Here is an 18731-nt window from a genome sequence, read left to right as displayed (position 1 = left end):
ATGAGGGTTTATTGAGATCTGCTATTATCTTAAAATTGCCTTTCTCCTCCAGGTGGTAAATATTAGATCTTTCAATGTGCTTGGCAGAAGCATGAATAAATTATTAAATATCTTCTAGGAATGTGTCACTAATGACCACTCCTTCACAGAGTACTTTCATCTGAGCTAGCAATAAGGAAAACTTGCCAACTTGACGATTCAAGCAAACCTGAGACTGCAAAACAACTTTGAGACCTACACCCACCATTTTTAACTTTACCAAAGCTTTCTGATGGTTAGATCTCAAATAACCTCACATACACGCGTTCATTGGTATCCATTGCGAGGATGCAGATACTCAGACGTGTATGCACACATCAGCTTTTGTGAACAAAAAAGCAGCAGTGCATGCAAATTCTTACATGCATGCCTGGAACAACTACGTATAAAATTCACCCCTTCACAAAAATTCACCTTCAAACCTTCCTTCAGACCTACACGACTTGATTCTTCTACAGATGTCCATCCGCTGTGGCACTAATCCTTGCTAACAGCAATGTTTTGTGATGCCAGGAGCTCCTTCCTGGCTCTGGAGATGTCTCTACCCCTCACTGCCAGAGCCAGGAGAGAAGTGCTGTACCAGGGAGATGACAGCCTTGCAAATCACGAAACAGGAAAGGTTAAAGTTTCACTGCTGGTTGCAGCAGACAAGGAAAGGGCAAGATTTGTTCTGCCGTGAATTCTGCTGGGAATCCTGGGCTCCAGCTCAGGAAGCAAGAGAGCTTTGGGGGTGGGGGAGAGCAGGGAGGTGACAAAAAAATCAATACATCACTTTCTACCAAGAAAGTAAGGAGGCCCTGCAACAGTAGCCGGGAAATAATAAAAAAAAACAACACACTGGCAGAACTGACTGGTCCATTACCCAGGAGAGATGCCTTGGCTTGAAACAAAACCACCAATATATATTCCATAAATCCAGGTTGAGATTCACCAAGTATGTGTTTTCTACTGAAGTGCCCTAATTTTTTTTTTAAACCAAAAAAAAAGTCTTAAGAAATTATATACACAGTACTTTTTGACAGATCAGACATCGTTCATTTGGGGTTGTTGTTCTTCTGCATAAAACACAGCCTGCAGCATCTTATTTGGCCCTGTCCATCAGGCTTTGAAAATACTAGTAGAGATTCAGAAGAGATTAATAGTTCTTCTCCACAAAAATAAATAAAAACTCTCATTTTAAAAGCCCAAGGTCCTTGGAATATAAGTCTACCATATATTTATTCAGATTTGACTCGCAATAAATTTCCTAGATAATAGAATTCTAGTTTCTAGGGCAGCCAATCACTTCTAATAATGGGGTTTTCTTTTATAAATCATACTTTATCATCTTGTACAAAGAAAATAAGCCGTGCACTTTTATGTAAACGATTGCTCTGATAACACACTGATTAAAGCCTACAAACTTTACGTAGGCACCGCGCGTGCAACCTTCCCTGCTGGTTTATCTACAGATATTAGTGGTAAAAATCCCAGCTATGGCACAAAGCAGTGGCTGGTACTGAAAGTACCAGACTATATAGGACTTGTTTTGATTTAGAAATTCTTTTGGACTTGTAGCAAACGCTCTAAGAATATACAGAAGGCCAAAATTATATGACAGGGTGCCTGGAACAGGATTTTTACTGTTCTATTTCGATGCTCCTTCTGCTTTCCATATTTCTCGTATCTGTGTCCATTTTATGCCTTAACCCTCTCCAAGTAAAAATAAAGCAAGCTCCCATCAAACTTGGGCAAAAATAGAATTTACAGGAGATTAACATTTCCAATATGGAAGTCTTAAAAATATCTCTGGGTACATCACAGCACAGAAGGCATCCTTCCCCTGCGCCTGCCCGCAGCCGCCCCTGACTCCCCAAGCGCAGCCAGGCACCGAACCCCACTGACACCCAACCCTCCTCAGCTCCACCATGCCATCCCATCCATTTCTGGCCTGGAAGATGAGCGCTGAAAATAAAGCTTTTATCAATATTGTTCAATAGAACAGACACGTGAAGGGTTTGGGGGATTTCTGTGGGACTTTTCAGTCAGGTTTGTGCTGCTGCAGGAGACACCCAATGCGTAACCCTCACCAGCAGCCCATACATGGCCTTTCAAAACCTAAATAGGCCGGCTGATCAGCTCTCATAACTCAGCTTGGAAGACTCTTGCCCCTTTCTGGACACATAACATGGGGTAACAACATGGAATAAGGGGACGCAGACAACCACCGAGGTGGGGAAAGTCCTGCTGACGTTACTAGGAGAGCACCCATGGCCCCTCTTCTTACCCTCACCTCTGCCGCTCAACCCCTGAATCTCTGAGCAACCTCAAAGAAACTCCTCATGGGGTAGCGTTGAGAAATAGGTAACCTCACCCCCAAACTTAATGTTTCCATACCCAGGACTGCCTGAAACTGGATTTTCAATGGAAACCGACGACCACAGTGGTCACTGCCAACTTCTTCTGACTAAAAACTTATCGCAAAAACAAAGGCCTACTTGTTTACAGGGTGAATATTCAAGATTCGACATACATAAAATATGTTTGCTAGAACAACTCCGTAGCCATTTTCATATGTGAATTATGAGTTTTACAAGATAGCAAAATCCATAAATTAAGCATTATGTAATAGGAAAACAGGACTGCAAGAGTTAAGCCTATCTAGCAGGCAATGGGAAGGACACCTTTCAGCAACACTGACCAGGACAAGTGAGTTTCGTTTCTCTCAGCTTTCACTTTCCCAGCATTTTTGTTTGGTATCGCTTTGAAGAAACAAACGTGGACACACGCTATCCAGAAGCATATTTGTGGTGGTCAGATTAAATTCTGCAAGATGAAGTGCAGCATCGATCACACCGCGTTTTACTGATTATCTCTGAAAATGCTATTTGCATTTCTGAATGCTGAACTGACAAAATGTAAGTCAACTGTTTTTTTTTTTTTTTAAAGGCACATTAAACTTCTGAACTCTGAAGTTAAATTACTGCGTTGAAACAAATATGAATTTGAGATGATATGAAGAAATGATAACATTGCAGCTTACTGACACTAAATATTAGATATTCCTGCAAATTATCCTTCGTGTTACTGCCGCGCCCTTCAGCTTGTTCACTGCTACCTTAAATCAAATCTTGGGTTACTACAGGTTACTACAGCCTCCCTGGAACATAAAACCTACTGTATGGTTACTCTGGTTTCATGTAACAACTATGTCATTAGTTAATGATTTAAAATTTTACCCTCCGTGAGCAATTCACATTCCAATGTGGTGCCGAAGAGGTTTTCACTTCCATTTCTTAATGCTACATTAAAGTAAAAATACTGTAGTTAATATTACAAAAATTTGTTGAGACAATGTCTCAAGGACATTAATGTATCTTTGAATGTTTAAGTACTTTAAATCCTGATGAAGCAATAACAAAAATGATTCTTTAAATATTTTTAGATATTTTCAAAATGTATCTTACAGAAGATATAATTAAAGACTTGTTCTGGTTGCACTCTCAAATAGGCTTTTAACTTTAGATCTTAAGTGCTTGTTGTTTTAAATGATAATTAATACTGCCTTTTCATTTGAATAAAATTGGAAAAACAAACAGTAAGTTCGCCTGTTTGTGAAAACATCCTTCAGGAATTACACTGTTCATTAAAAAATTGGTAATGGTTTAGGCTCCAACGTGGACCTTTTCCAAATGCTTCACGGCAGAAGAAAATACATTTTTGTAGACACACTAAAACAGTCAGGTATTCTAAATAACTGAAAACAGATGCTCAGCTGACAGATAGATGCTAGCGAAGTCAAGAAGGACATACCCGAAGGCAGAAAACGGACCACCATGGCTTGAAGGGCTGGGTACCTCTACAAGGACTGGGTTGGTATTGCTACTGCTGAACCAGCCACAGGGAAACACCAAGAATTTGCATCAGCCACGAGGAACAAATCAAAGCACATAGATAAAAAAAAAAGTGAGATTCACTCCTTTGGGCTGCTTGCCTGTTACCCACCTGTGATCACACTCTCTCTGCTGTACTCAGTGCACAAGCCTGTCATCATTGCTTGGCTTTCTAGAGATTTAACTGGTACATTAGAGGTCACTGTTCAACTGAATTAATAAGAATATTTGTATATTTTCAATGCAAAATAAACAAACAGTTGATTTGATCTACCAAACTAATTATACTGAGTCAGATTTAGATTTTCTTGATAGTTTTTCTTCACGTTTTCTTAATTGCTCACATAAATTGCTGATACAACACGTCCTTTCACATACTTATGTCCACATTTTAATTTCTAGTGACAAGTATACTTAATGCTTCAAGTTGGCAAATTTGCCCAAATCACCACAACATAAAATAATGCTGTGAAAAACTACTGTTTTCCGTACTTAAAAAGCTAAGGGGGGGATTATATTTTCCGTAAGTTTAATGCTGAGAATATTTTTGATCACCAAATGGGAGAATATAAGTTTACATTTTCCAGAACTAACGTAACGACATAAACACGGGCCCAAATCCTCTAGGAGCATGAGCACCACATGCATTTCAAAGCAAACATTATAATAATAATAATAAAATATGGTCGTAGCAACTTTCTGTGCTCAGCTTTCATTTTGACAGACAACTAAATACAGTGCACCACCATGTGGCAACATATTAAGGAATGGCTCGTGTGCCAAGACCTGTTTTTTTCCACTTTCTACAATTTTGACTATTTGTTAAAAATAAATAGTTCCACCTTAGTATTAATAAGCTTCTCTTTAATAATTTATCACAGCTTCACTTATCTCAAAAGCCCATTTTTAATACACCTGGATTAGCAAAAAACTATTTGGACATTTTTATTTGTAAAGCACAATATTTACTTAAAAGCAGAGAGCAGAAGTGCCCCATGATGAGAAAAGAGCTCCTGCCAACTGTGTTCTCTCCCTTCCACGAAAGTAATTGAGCATATACTGTACATAATGCTCCTTTTAAAACATAAATACAGATTTAAAAAAAATAGAGTCAAGCTAAACACTGCACTCATGGTTGATTAAAAGCTTCAAAAATATTGAAAAGAAAAAAAGCACTTCCAGGTACACACAGACATTATTTAGCAGTTACCCAGCTATTGTAAAACTGCTTCTCCCCAGCTTAAGGAGAAGAAAAAAAAATCCACTTGTCACAAGAAACACCACGGAATCTCCCCCAAACCCTACAAAACCCAACTCCTGAAGCCACTACGTGCCACTTGGGATCCCGGAGCACATTTCTGCAGCCAAAAGCTGAACGCAGGGAGAAGCGGGTTTTCATCAAGCTGGACAGCCTTTGCTCACACAGCACCGTGCTACGGTAATTCACGCTCTCCCAAAACTGCAGACGAACACAGGCCCAGGCGATACTTGCAGTAGTTAAATCCAGGGTTAATTTGTTATGCCTCGATGTGTGTTAGCCATTTTGTGCCATAATTTGGGCTCAGCCCGAGCTAGCAGCGCACGCTCCCCCTGGGCACCACTGCCTCTGAGCCTCTCCGTTCATCTCGGCTTCAGACACTCACAGCTCGCCGGACCTGGAGGCTCTGCCAAAACTTCAGCAGTCTCGCAGAAAAGCAGGCGCAGGGAAGGTAATGCAATGGGTTTTTGCAAGCTGCGTGTCTCGGCAGTGGGACAACCTGTAGCAGAAGAAGTAAGGGCAGCAGCGCTCCTTCCCGAGCCCTGGAAGCAGACTTGCAGCGCTCCTGCAAAAGTTGCTCCGGCACGATCCGAGTCCCATCGCATAGCACGTACTACCACGCTGCGAAGCAGTAAAATCAATCCAAAACAAAAAAAAAATACAGCAAAACATAATCTACCTCCTATATCGAGCTCGTGCTGAAGTTGGCTCTGGTCTGTGAAAGTCCAGCCACCCTTCTCCCTCTCTCCCCAGCCCACCCTCGCCCGCACGCAGCCTGCAAGGCCCCTGCTATGCAATTAAGCCCATCGTGATTTTCTGCTCCAGACAAGCCACCAGCAAGAACACAATGCGTATTATGCAAGTTACTGCATAGTTATGCAAGTTATATGCATATTTTCGCTACGCAGCGCAGCTCGCTGTACTGAGGGCTCTGAAGACACTTGTTTGATGGGGATGCTTACTCTTATTTTCAGCCGTCAAATTTCCCCCCCTCCAGGTTTCTCTGAACTGGCTTTTTTTACATTCAGACTCCAACCAGCTGCCAGCACTGTTAATGAAGCCCCTCCAGCACTTGCAATAACACAGGCCGTTAAGACCACGGCACCATCTGAGCACTGTGTCACATCAATCTGCTCCAAAATGGGTCTGGGGAGATGTTGAAGGCACAGCACCAGCCCCGCACCGCTGCGGGTACCCCACGCTCAGCACCACCGAAAGGAGAAAACGTCGTAAGTCTCCACGGACACGCAAGGCCTCGGAGTGGAAGTATCACTTCTCAAGTGCTAGGAGTCTAAAAGGGAGCTATGCGAGCTCTCCTGTACCAAAGCAAATTGTATTTTTTTGGTAGAACGCCCCTCCCAAGTCCCTCATGGCACAATTTGAAAAATACTAATAAATCTGTCTTCATCCTCCTACAGTTACCGTGCACGAGGTGAGAGGACCATGACTTTACGCGAGCCTTTCGTCGCAAGTAACCGGGAGCAACTTCTCCAGCCACCCCTCGCCACTTCTGTGATAAACCACACAGAAATGGAAGCGCTCTGGGTATCAAGAGTCCAGATTTTAGGGGGAAACGTACCAACCTATCATTCCTAGCAGGCCACTTGGAGGTCTACGACCATGCCTCCCAGACAACACCGCCACACGCTTTGCTTGCGCACACGAGCAATTTCTGCCCTTTCCCTCCATTTATCAACACTGCCTGCAACAAAGCACAAGCCTGACGCCCAAAACACTTCCCAAACCCAGCACCCCATCCCCAACAACCCCAACCACGCCACTTCCACGGCACCTTCATCCCGCCAGCACCGCGGGGCGCGATCCGCCAGGACGTGGCTGCTCAGTCCGAGACCCCTCCGAGCTTCCAAAAGGAAATGAGGTTAAGGGCGCCCGTCAACATCTAGACTTTGGAGGAGAAGCAGCTCCCTCGGCCAAACTGGATTCATCTTATTTTGGAGCGAAAGGCAGCCCGAGCGCGACGCTTTACGCAAGCAACAACTGTTTATCTGCCCAGCAGCTCCGACCGCCAGCTCTCAGCAGCAGCCCACATTTCTCTCGGCGGCGCGCAAGTAGCTTTAGGAAAAAAAAAACCTACAGATTCTTGAACGTGAGGCAGCGAGAAATAAAGGAAAGGAGGATAGGAATCAGAAATCCCCTTTTTTTTTTTGGTGTTTTTTTTTTTTTTTTTTTTTAATTTTTCTTCCCTGTTCTTTTGAGGAAAAAGAAGCGCTGAGGTTTCAAAGCCTTCCAGCAAGCCCAGCGCAGGTATCCTTCCTTCCTTCCTTCCCGAGCGGGCTGCACGCTGCACTGACAGCCAGCCAAAGTTGCATCGCCGACCCTCGCGAAAGGGGAGCACTTAATGAAATCAACCCACTAATTAGCCCCCCGTTCCCCCCCCCCCCCCCCCCAATTCCCGAGCCCGTGGCAGAGCCCTGTGCTGGCATACCTCACCCTGAGCTCTGGGCGGGGGGGGGGGGGGGGGAAGGGGTCGGTGGGGGAGCCCAGGGGTCGCCCGGCGCAGATTTCGGTGGCTCACCTTTATCCTGAGCGCAGGACAGGATCTCCTCCTCTTTGGGGTTAGTCACCTGGGTGATAATGGACGGGTTGTCCATGGAAACAGAGGGAGATTTCACCCGGCTATTTCCCTCCCGGAGGCAGAGGCTGGCGTTGCGAGGGAGGGGGGGGAGGGGGGGGGGAGTGCGGGAGGGGGGGTTGTTTGTTTGTTTAAAAATCAATATGCAGATTTAAAAAAAAAAAAAAAAAAAAAAAAGGAAAAAAAACACTCCAGGAACGAAGCCAGGCGGGGGGGGGGGGGGGGGGAGGGGGGGCACCGCGTATGGGGCCCCTCCGGCCCTACTGCTGCTGCCTCCTCCTCTTCCTCCTCCTCCTCCAGGCGCCAACTCCCCACGGAGGAAGAAGGCCGGGGGGGGGCGTGAGACCAACCCCCCCCCAAAAAAAAACCAAAACACCCCAAACCCTGCCTCCCGCCGAGAGCTGCCGCCGCGCAGCCACACACAGCCGCCTTCCTTCTCCTCCTCCTCCTCCTCCTCCTCTTCCTCCTCCTCGTCGGGAAGTGCCCCGGCCCCTCGGCGAGCCCCCCCCCCCCCCGCCGGCCCTTCCTCACACCGCCCCCCGCATCCACCTGAGCTCCCCCCTCCCCGGCTCCCGGGCCGCCTACATGCCCCCGCCCCGCTTATCTCATCCCGCCTTCCTCTTCCTCTTCCTCCTCCTCCTCCTCCTCCTCCCCCCTCCCCGCGGGCTCTCTCTCCCTGCTCCCCCCCCTCCTTCTTCTTCTTCCTCTTCCTCCTCCCGCCGGGCGAGGAGCCGCCGCCGCCGCTTCGCCGAGCGAGGATGAGGAGGGCAGCGCCGAGGGGAGGAAGGCAGGGCAGGGAAGGGAAGGGAAGGGAAAGGAAGGGAGGGGCCCCGCCCCGCCCCGCCCCGCCCCCGCGCCGCGGGGCGCTCCAAGATGGAGGCGGGCGGCGGGCAGCGCCCGGGCCCCGCTGCGCGGTAAACAAGGGGGCGGGGCTACGAGAAAGGGGCGGGGCTTGGCAGAGAGGGGCGGGGCTTAGCCGCGGGTATCGCGCAAGCGGCTTCGCGGGAGGGGGGCGTGGCTAAAGGGTGGGGGCGTGGCCGCGGGGCGGAGGCTGGCGGTCGGAGGCCCTCGAGGGCCCTGAGGGGGCCCCGAGGCTGGGAGGCGCCGGGGAGGCTCTGGGGCAGGGGCCGGCCGCCATCGGGGCCCCGCCGCCATTTCCTCCTTCAGCGCGGCTGGGCGGGCGGGGGTCGCCTCAGAGGGCGGTGTGAGATGTGCCCACAGGTGGCCGTGAAGTGATCCTCAGCTGCACGGCTGTTTTCGTATCGAGGGCGCTCCTGGCAGCTTCTCGCAGTGAAAATATGTATTTTTTGGTGTCTTGAAAGCCTGCCTGTCTAGGAATTCCCGCTTCAGTGCAGCAGGGTGAGGGATGCCACGCACAAACCCTGCTTCCCCTCTCGTCCTAAGTGCCTGCTGCTAGGGGCTGAGGCACGGTGCTGGGCAGGGGAAGCCATCCACGGAACTGGCTCTTACGTCGGGCTGTCAGAGTAAATAAAAATAAAGAAAACCTTTAGAAAACAATATTGGTGGTAGTAAGTAAGGAATTGCAGCCATGTTACTTTCCCGGAAGAATAAAACACATATTTCCAATGTATATACAAGTCTCTATTGCAGCCTTGCAATAAAAAGGACAGATATTTTAAATTCCATTAACTAATTGGGGAAAATCCTTTTGTAACAGCCACAGACCCAGGCAATGTGAGTTTTTGCAGCAGTGGTTACGACTATCTCTTTTGCTCTGAGATGAGAAAACCACAGCCTGTGGTTCTACACACACATATATATGTATATAATGTAGATAGCTCTGAACAGTTTTAATTAATAGGGTCAAAAATGAGACAATTCAACTGCCCGGCCAGGATGCAGAGATGATCATTGTGTTTAATTCTAGCAAGAGCATCCAGTTGCTCTCATTTCAGTGCTCTACCGTAAAGGGAGGCAACAGGCCTGGCCTTGAGGAATTTTTAATCTACGGCAGTACCCCATTTAATTTCTGGGGAAAAGTACTTAAAACTCAGGGGCCTTGTTTCGCTCCCAGTGAGTATATTCCTACAGTCAACATGTTTAAATATCTCGCTGCGAGTCTTCAAATCGCTGCATTTGTTTAATGCAGAAAAGGGTTGTTCAAAATCTAGCTGTGTTTTCTCTCACAAAGCTAACACTCCCTAGGCAGCAGTACATGCAGAGATACCAGTATTGCAGGTTTCTGGGACTTGTATTTTAGGTTTGCCCGTCCTAGTCTTATGACAAACACTTGCACAGGGAATGAGTGCAATGCCACTGCTTGCATTGCTTCCAATTGTGCAAGTTTCAACCTGTTGTTTAGCTTCGGCTTCTCCAGACAAGAGTCTTGCAATTGCAAACAGTCCCTTACAGGTTAGATCGGCAGGAACAGGAGCTAGTACATGTTGGCCGATGGAATTGGTCCTGTTACCTGCAAAGCTTGAGAGCTCCTGCTCCTAAGCCATTAGGAGCTTTATCGCAGCACTGCCTGTGTTGTAATCCAGCAAGTGCTTGATCTTTACCTGCCCAGACACTGGAGGCATTTTTAATTATCCAATGGTTAATTTACATAGGAGCTTTTGCTGAAACAATAAATTCATACCTCTGTTATTATTTGGTATGAGTTTCTGTATCAACATTTATATTTGGATAAACCAAAGTAGCTTCCTACTAGCATTAAGACAAAGGGGCTGATTCAGAGCAAGTTTCAAAGTCATCCAGCACTAAAAACATACTCCATTTCTGTGCAGGGAAAGGGCAATTATAATGTAGAGTAGGAGAACATGTGCTCTAATGCTTCTTTTCTATGCAGGGATGAGGAGATACAAACATCTTGTCTGATGAAAAGCACGTTTTGCAAGGCTTGACAAATACGATTCTCACCCTGAGCCAATGTTTTATGTATGCTTTAAATGTTGGTAAGATTGTTTTTACAATTTACATTGTAAAACTCCTGACAAACAGCTACCTGCTTCCTCATCTTTATTAAGGAATTTAATATGTACTTCACTTTGGGGGGCAGCTGCCGTTTATGGAGGCAATTAATGTGGAAATAGGGTGAGAGACCATGGCAGGAGGAGACATCTCTCCCTGCAATGGTGCCTTTGCTATTGTCACAGCCTCCTTCTCCCTCCAGTTTAGTGTGGAGAGCGGAAGAGCAGGATGCCAATGGCTTGCTGGGTGTTGTAGAAAGTCCATGCTCTTGGGGGGCTGTAGGAAGCAGAATGGGAACTCAGGGAGCTCAGCTGTACTTGTGCTGGCTGCACTGCTGTCACATATGAAACGGGTCCTGTCCCCTAACCAGCATTGTTCACCCCCATCTCCTACCTCCCATTCATGTACCAGTTACAAGACCAATGCAACAGAATCAAGAGCAATCCATGTTGTTTCTTTTCTTTACTTTCCAAACACTCCAAAGTGTGTACAGTATCTTCTGTCTATGATTCTTTATGTGTTACGTGAATGAAATCCTAAATAATCCCGTAGAACAGGTGCATGGTTTCATCTCCATTTTACAAATTGGAGGTGGAGATACAAACAAAACAATACTTTACTGGAGATTGCAGTGTAAACTAGTAGGAGATCCAGATTTTCATCATGACTCTTGACATTTGTCCTTGCCACTAGAACATGTCCCCCTTTCAATGCCATGGGATGTTTTATAATAGAGGAAAAAACTTGTTTTTTAGCAGAACTGTTCTACATTAAAAGGAAGCATTTATTTTTGTTGGTATCAGCTCCGTGAAGGCTTGACCCTGGGCCCACAATGGGAGTTTTATCCTTGACTTTAATGGAAGAACAATCAAGGTCTCATGATATTACATCCTAAAGAAAGGAAAATACTGCAGTTTGTATCAATAAGATAAATGCTTCGTAGTTCGTGTAAGCTGGTATATTCTTGCAATAAATGGTTTATTAGATTGACTAAATGTCTTAACTTCACTTCAGCTATTAATCCGTTTTGGCAGCTGTTTATTGCTTTGTATACTTCGAAGTACTGGAGATTATTCCTTAATTATCTCATTGCAGCCCATTCATTGTTTCCTAAATAGTGTCATTACAATGGTAAATTGCAACAGTAAAACAGTGTCAATACAAAGTTATGGAGTTCCCATTTTATGATGCATTCATAAAGTTAACACAGTTTACTTGAAATGTAGCTGTGATTTCAACACAGTGACCTATTTCATATGGCATAAGAGATATTGATAAGAAACCATTAGAGCATTAAATGTGCTGGGACTCTGCTTTCACCACAGTAAAACATAGCATACTCCCTTTCGGAATATAGGTACGTGTAAGAATTAGAACTTATTAAATTAGTACTTTTAGTGTCTTTTAGAGGATACTATTTTCATGCCACAGAAGGATAAAAGAGTACCAAATCAATCAGAAGAAAGCATCTGCTTTTCATATTATCATCAGATCTGGCAGCAATTCATAAAGTAGCAGTTGCATAACAATTTCCATTCTAAGGCCCTTCTCACTCAACTGTAACTATACCTAACTTTAACATTATGAGTTGTCTGTTTCAGGCTGAGTGGTTTTGGAGGAATCGGAAGTACCGTCAAGCCCAGAAAGATTCATGAAACCTGCTTTAGAAACTGTAGCATAAATTGTCTCCCTCCGTGTTGCCCCAATACAGTGTTTTTTTGGGAAAAAATAACATTGAGAATTTTGGTTTCTCTCTCTCTCTTTTTTTTTTTTTTTTTTTTAATTCTAATCGCCTTTCTCTGTGCATATGATATCAGAAAATGTAGGTCCTTAGCATGGGTTAAAAGTGCTGAAGACAAGGTAACTTTATTTTTTTTTTAAACTAGCATTAACAGTTTACCTTCAACCCAGACTCCCCATAGACTCCTATTCCAGAAACTTAGATTAAGGAACCCAATGAAGATGAGGCCTGATTGTGCCAGACACTAGACGCCCACATGAGAAACAATGCCTGAAAAGTACTCAAGCCAATGTGATGCAAACATGTAATTAAAAGGCCTGGCCGTAATTTTGATGCAGGGTTGAATTCAATTGGCATCCAACAGGTGGAAGGCTCCGTATAGCTAGCTCATCACCTGGTGACCTACAAGTGACATATCCAGTCCTTTCTAGTTGCTAATGATACGCCATTGCAAGAGAGCCTGCTTTTTTTAGCCAGCAACCAAATCATGTTCTGGCCTTTTCAGGCAAAGTCTCCCACTCACTGGGTGTGCTGGTTTTGTCTTCGGCTTCTTCTGGTCAAGTTTAAACAGTCTCCTACTGCCCTAAGGTGCTCATCGACATCTTAGAGCTGGAGGCGAGCTGCCACCAGCATTCGGCTAGCAGAGACATTTGTAAGGAAACTCCCACTCAGTCAAACCAGTTGACTCAAGGCAACTATTTAAATTCCTTAACCTAAATAACTTGGCCTAAAACAGATTAGGGCTCACTCTGAAGCTTTCAAGCTACAGAAGCGATAATCTCTGCCACAGGCCCAGAAACCACCGTTTAGGAGGCAACAGCAACTTCGCGTGGTGTAATTGCTCATCTGTCTGCAGCCTTAGACCATAGCCATGCTATAACTTCTTGTTGGTGGTCAGAGGTGAGAGGTGGGAATTCTGTGTCATCAAGGGACTGGAGTGGAGACATGATAACAGGAGCAAGGATTCACTTCTGACTGTACTTTAGTTTCATTTGAGCACAGCGGTGGGACAGGCTAAAACCTGGCTTTGCCCTTATCTGCATACCCATTATGAGCACTCTGTTCCTCACTATCCTGCTGTAGCACTCCTGCTGATAGGCCTGTACAGGCCTGGTTTCCATTTCAGTTCTACTGGTTGTCAGATAGTTTATCTGTGAAACAGATATAATAACAGCTAATCTCATGTTATGGTTCCCTGGCTGTTTATAACCCCTATTAATAGTAACTGTGGAAGGCCTGGGACTAGATTTTATAGGGCACTGGGGTAACCAGTTACTGCACATTCCCCTGAGGCTATGTAGCATCAAGAGTAGCAGCTTGTCCTTTCCAGACTAGGTCATGACCATCTTAACTCTGTCGTTCCCTCACTTTGGGGTATTTAACTTTATGCTCTTGGTATTCTTTCTGTGACACGATTGGTAGTCAATTGATTTTGCTCTCTGATTGATACTTGAGAATATCCCAACTGATTTCCAATAAGAGGCTACATAACTAAGCCCTACCTCAGGTGGGTATCTTCACAATACTTACAAGCAATCTACTGAATTGGCTGGACTGGAAATAGTCTGGAATTAACTGGAGGGAAGTAGGATAAGTATCTGATGCTTCTATACTTCTATGAGGTGCATACTTTTAAATGCTTTACATGTTCTGAATTCTCATTTCTGTTGCTGGTACCCATTCTTAAAAGTGTGCATTTTATCCCCCAAATGTGGGAATATCAATACGTGATTCAGTGAGGCATTGACCACCACAACCATTAGCACATTCAAAGTTTGCCTCCTTGAAACGGGACAATAAATGCCATTCTTACTGATAGATACATGACGGGATTGCTAAAGTAATAAGAGAAAAGGCATGCCACATTAGTGACAAGGCTATGCTTTCCCATTAAGTACTTGTAAACATGGGAAGGTGTCTCTGTACTTATTCTGAGGGCACAATCTGATGAGCTGTGAGAAAGTCCTTGCTTCGTGGTATGATGAAACTGGATAAGAAAGGTATGACAAAGGCCTGAAACAGCCCTAGGCGAGGACTCCAGGTCATCTTGGCACACTGGGGTATTAATTTACTCTAGGAGTCACTGAACTGAAATCATCAGTGGGAGCTATGAAATAAAGTAGTAGTATGAATAAAGGTAGTAGAATTTGGCCTTCTTGAGAAACAGAAAAGGAGGAGTGAGGAACGCAAAAGCTCTTGTAAGTACGATGTGCAGTCATCAGAGTAAACTGAGAGTTATGGTAGGCAGCTAATTTTTTTTTTTTTTTAAAAAAGGAATTTCAGAAGAAAATCCTGCTAACTGTTGGAAAAAATGAAGTCAAAACAATTAGGAATTGCAATGAGAAATTCTAGCTTAATTTTATGCCATTCATTTAAAATTGCACAAATGGTAACTTAACTTTTGGCCTCGTGCCTAGTAGAGCACCTGAGAACACATCATTGCATCATCACTGAGAGTCTATTGGCCTTCTTCTTTTAATTATGGGCTGGCTTTTGAAAGTGAAGCGGCTTGATTGGTTAAGGCTGATCTAGACCTAACAAGCAGTAAATGACTACCACAAAAAATGCTGGCATGAAAACCACAAATTCTCTTTGAAGTCTATGGATCTATGCTTACTTGCCATTCTGTGACCGTTTGTGTGGTTGAAATTTTGTTCACACGGCTGCTGGTGGAACATCAGAGTGTCAAGAATGTGTAAGAGCGTTTCTGATCTGGTGGGGTGGTCCCTATGGCTGGAAGTAGAGAAATGGGAGTCAAAATGGGTAGGCTTGAGTGAGAAAAAGAGTATCTGCAGATACTATGAAAGGGAGCCTTAGGCATGTGTGAGGTCTGTACACACGGGGGAAGGGTTAGATGGAGGATGTGGTAAGGTAGAGGAAAGGAAAATGAGCCACAGAAAGGGTAGGAAATAGGAAGTCCTTGAACAAAAGCTCCTAACAACCTTCAGCGTTTCAATCCTAGTGACTTTCCTCTGGCCATTTCCTCACAGGGCATTTGAAATTTGAGGTGAACTTCAGTACTTTGTTTCTGGAAATCTGCAAAGAAATTTGGTGGTATTTGTTGGGGAAAAGAGCTTTAGATGTTGGAAATGCAGAGATAATTTAACGGAGATCTGTGGCTCTGCTTAGGACTAGCATCGTTCTCTAGTGTTTGTGTCTGCTGTGTGCATAATGAGGTGGAGCCCAGTGGACACCAGGAGCTCCACATAACTTTACTTTCATGACTGTGCAAAGCTGTGGAGGTATTGCTGCTTGACTGGTTCCTGGTGACTCCCAAAGCAGAAGACACTGACCATCCCCAAACAGTCTGGCGTAATATCCTGTTTACACTGTCAAAGTGGTATTCCAGTAAAAGCTGGAATGGCTTGGACAGGCGTACAGTTAGCTGGTTGATGTACTGGCTGGAGGGCCAGGCTCACAGAACACCAGTGAATGGAGTTCAGTCAGCAGCTGGTCACCAGTGGCATCCCCCAGGGCGCAGTACTGAGGCCAGTTTAACATTTTTGTCAGTGATGTGGATGAGGGGATCGAGTGAAAAGTTCAGAAAAGTTCACAGACAATACCAAGATAGGTGGGACTGTCAATCTGCTAGAGGGCAGGAAGGCTTTGCAGAGGGATCTGGACAGAAAATCTTTCCTTTAAACTAGGAAAGATGGGGTAAGAGGAGAGTTACGGGGGTGTGGTAGGCAGCAAAAAATAACAAGTCGGGATGCCTCCAGTGGGTGCATGCAGCCAGGGCAGTGAGTGCAGGACATGGCTATGGAGAATCCTCCTGCACCCCTCCTGGGAAATCTGCAGTCTCGATCACCTCCCTGAAATGCCTGTATAGCAATGCACCTAGCATGGGGAATAAACAGGAATAATTGGAAATCTGTGTGTGGTCGCAAGGCTGTGATCTCATCGCAATTACAGAAACGTGGTGGGGTAGCTCACATGACTGGAATGCTGTCATGGAGGGCTGTGTACTTTTTAGGAAAGACAGGCCAGGAAGGTGAGGCGGTGGAGTTGCTCTTTATGCGAGAGAGAAACTGGAATGCGTCAAGCTCTGCCTGGGGGTAGCTGAAGTGGCAGTTTAGGGGCAGGGATTAAAGGGCAGGCTACCGTGGCTGATACTGTTGTGGGAGTTTGCTGCGGGCCCGTTGATCGGGAAGAGGAAATAGATGAAGCCTTCTAGACAGCTGGAAGTAGCCTCACAATCACAAGCTCTGGTTCTCATGGGAGACTTCAACCACCCTGGTATCTGTTGGGAATACCACACAGCTAGGCACAAACAGTCCAGGAGGTTCCTTCAGAGCATTGATGATTCAGTTTTGGGCCCTTCACTACAAGAATGATACTGAGTTGCGCAAGCACGTCCAGAGAAGAGCAACAAAGCTGGTGAAGGGGCTGGAAAACAAGAGTTAAGAGGAGTGGCTGAAGGAACTGGGGTTATTCAGTCTGGAGAGACCTCATCGCTCTCTACAGCTACATGGAAAGAGGTTGCAACAAGAAGAGTGTCAGTCTCTTTTCTCAGGTGACAAGCGATAGGACATGAAGAAGCAGTCTCAAGTTGTGCCAGGGGAGGTTTAGACTGGACATTAGGAAGAATTTCTTCACAGAGAGAGTGGACAAGCATTGGAATGGGCTGCCCAGGGAAGTAGTGGAGTCCCCATCCCTGGAGGTATTTAAGAAATGTGTGGATGTGACACCAAAGGACATATTTTAGTGATGGGATTTGGTAGGTCATGTTGATGGTTGGACTTGATCTTAAATGTCTTTTCTAAACTGGATGATTCAATGATTTTATGAAAAGGGCCATGAAACAAGCTCTGTGGTAAATATCTACAAGTAATGTAACAGTCTAAACCTTACGAATAAACTTTATGTGGGACAATTTGGATGTAATTGAGATTATTAAAAATATTTGATGGTGAATTCAAGATACTTAAATAATCTTGCCAAAATTAGTCTCACCGCACTGGATTCTGTACAATATGTAGTCAGAAGTGACCCACAGCCTAAAGATTTGCAATTTAAGTGGAAGAGCTAGATTAATTGTAGGAGAAAGAAAATACAATTTCATGTGGAAAACAAGCAAAGAAAGAGTAATTTAGCTGAGATTACATAGGCAACTTCTGTCAGGGTTGGTGTTACCCCATCTGCTACCTCTCCAGTCAGAGATGAAAATATCCTGTAAGATTTTGAAAATCAACCCAGTAAAGACACAGGAAATACAATGTGGTAAGTTATGTACTACTCCCGGAAGATAGACAAAGTCCGTAATTCCTGGTCCTATCACCCACCCATCAGAAGCAGAAGCACTGAGTGGCCCCCTGGGATGCAAGAGCTCAGCACTGTGAGCAGACACAAAGGGCTCATGGAGCGTGTACTATTGCCTGATGCAACCGCAGTGCAATCGTTTGTTCAAAAGGTGCCAAGTGTGAAAATGTAACTGATGCTGTGTCAGTGGGTCAGTGGGAAGCCTCTGCTTGTTTATTTTTGTAGCCACCACCGCCCCAGCAGGGTACTGCTGAACTAAGATTCTCACATAATCCATTCCCAACTTGAAGCCTGTCCCAAGCCACCAACTTAATGAGTGCCACTGCTGTCATTTACAGCTAGCAGAGACATGGTTGTAAGTGGAAGCAAATAGATTGTGGCATTATTAGCTGAAGATGTGTAGGCAGGCCTGCCACAGCAACAGACTTCACACAGTTGCAGAGTGTTGACCGCTTTGGAGACTGATATGCCATGTAAATTCAATTAATTGGCTCTTCAGCTTGGTTGAAAGATCAGCCTGTGAAGCACAAATATCTCAAGCCAAACAAATTTTTCTTGTCTGTCATGGGTAATGTGCTCTGCCTGTGATTGTCTTTCAAATGTTCATCTTAACGTTCTAAGGTGATTTTCTCCAAGCTTCATTTGATTCCACATTTCAATTTCCCTTGGTCAGTAAATGAAACATTTTCTTTGCATACTGGCATTACATTCAGTTGGGGAGATATATATTTCTGGGCACAAGCCAAACTGGTGTTTAGAGACTATGATAAAAGTGGAAAACAGTGTTGCAATGTGTTGGTCCAAGCCTCATTTGCAATGCTTTGCCCCTGGCTAGTCATCCTGCAGCTCTGTGTAGCAGAAGTGTACTCTGCTCTATTTGCATGCAGAGAAGACTTTGAACTGCCTGGCATTTTGTGTGAAATTTCCCCTTGGCCGAAGGCCCTGTGCAAGATCCATGTACCATTTAAGTTCTTTATGAATTAGCTTTTACCAGAATAGTTAAATAATGAAGACAGTCTGTTGGCCAATACATTG

The 18731-nt window shown here is 44.9% G+C and overlaps 1 protein-coding gene across 8 annotated transcripts in view; it reads right to left on the bottom strand.

Annotated features, from left to right (window-relative positions):
- CTDSPL (CTD small phosphatase like) overlaps positions 1-8564 on the bottom strand; it is an 80671-nt gene extending 72107 nt beyond the window's left edge. For 4 of the 8 annotated variants that reach the window (XM_040545751.1, XM_040545747.1, XM_040545753.1 and 1 more), the window contains exon 1: positions 7706-8564. In XM_040545751.1, coding sequence (XP_040401685.1) covers positions 7706-7781 — 76 coding nt within the window. In that variant the 5' untranslated portion in view covers positions 7782-8564. Of the gene's footprint in view, positions 1-5554; positions 5816-7705 lie in introns of those variants that run through there. The other 4 variants (XM_040545742.1, XM_040545741.1, XM_040545744.1 and 1 more) reach the window with 4 other exon arrangements.
- Between the last annotated feature and the right edge of the window lie 10167 nt (positions 8565-18731).

The sequence above is a fragment of the Cygnus olor genome, chromosome 2 (genome assembly GCF_009769625.2).
Source record: "Cygnus olor isolate bCygOlo1 chromosome 2, bCygOlo1.pri.v2, whole genome shotgun sequence".
In the NCBI taxonomy this organism is placed as follows: Eukaryota; Metazoa; Chordata; class Aves; order Anseriformes; family Anatidae; genus Cygnus; species Cygnus olor.
This window is presented reverse-complemented; position numbering and strand designations above follow the sequence as displayed.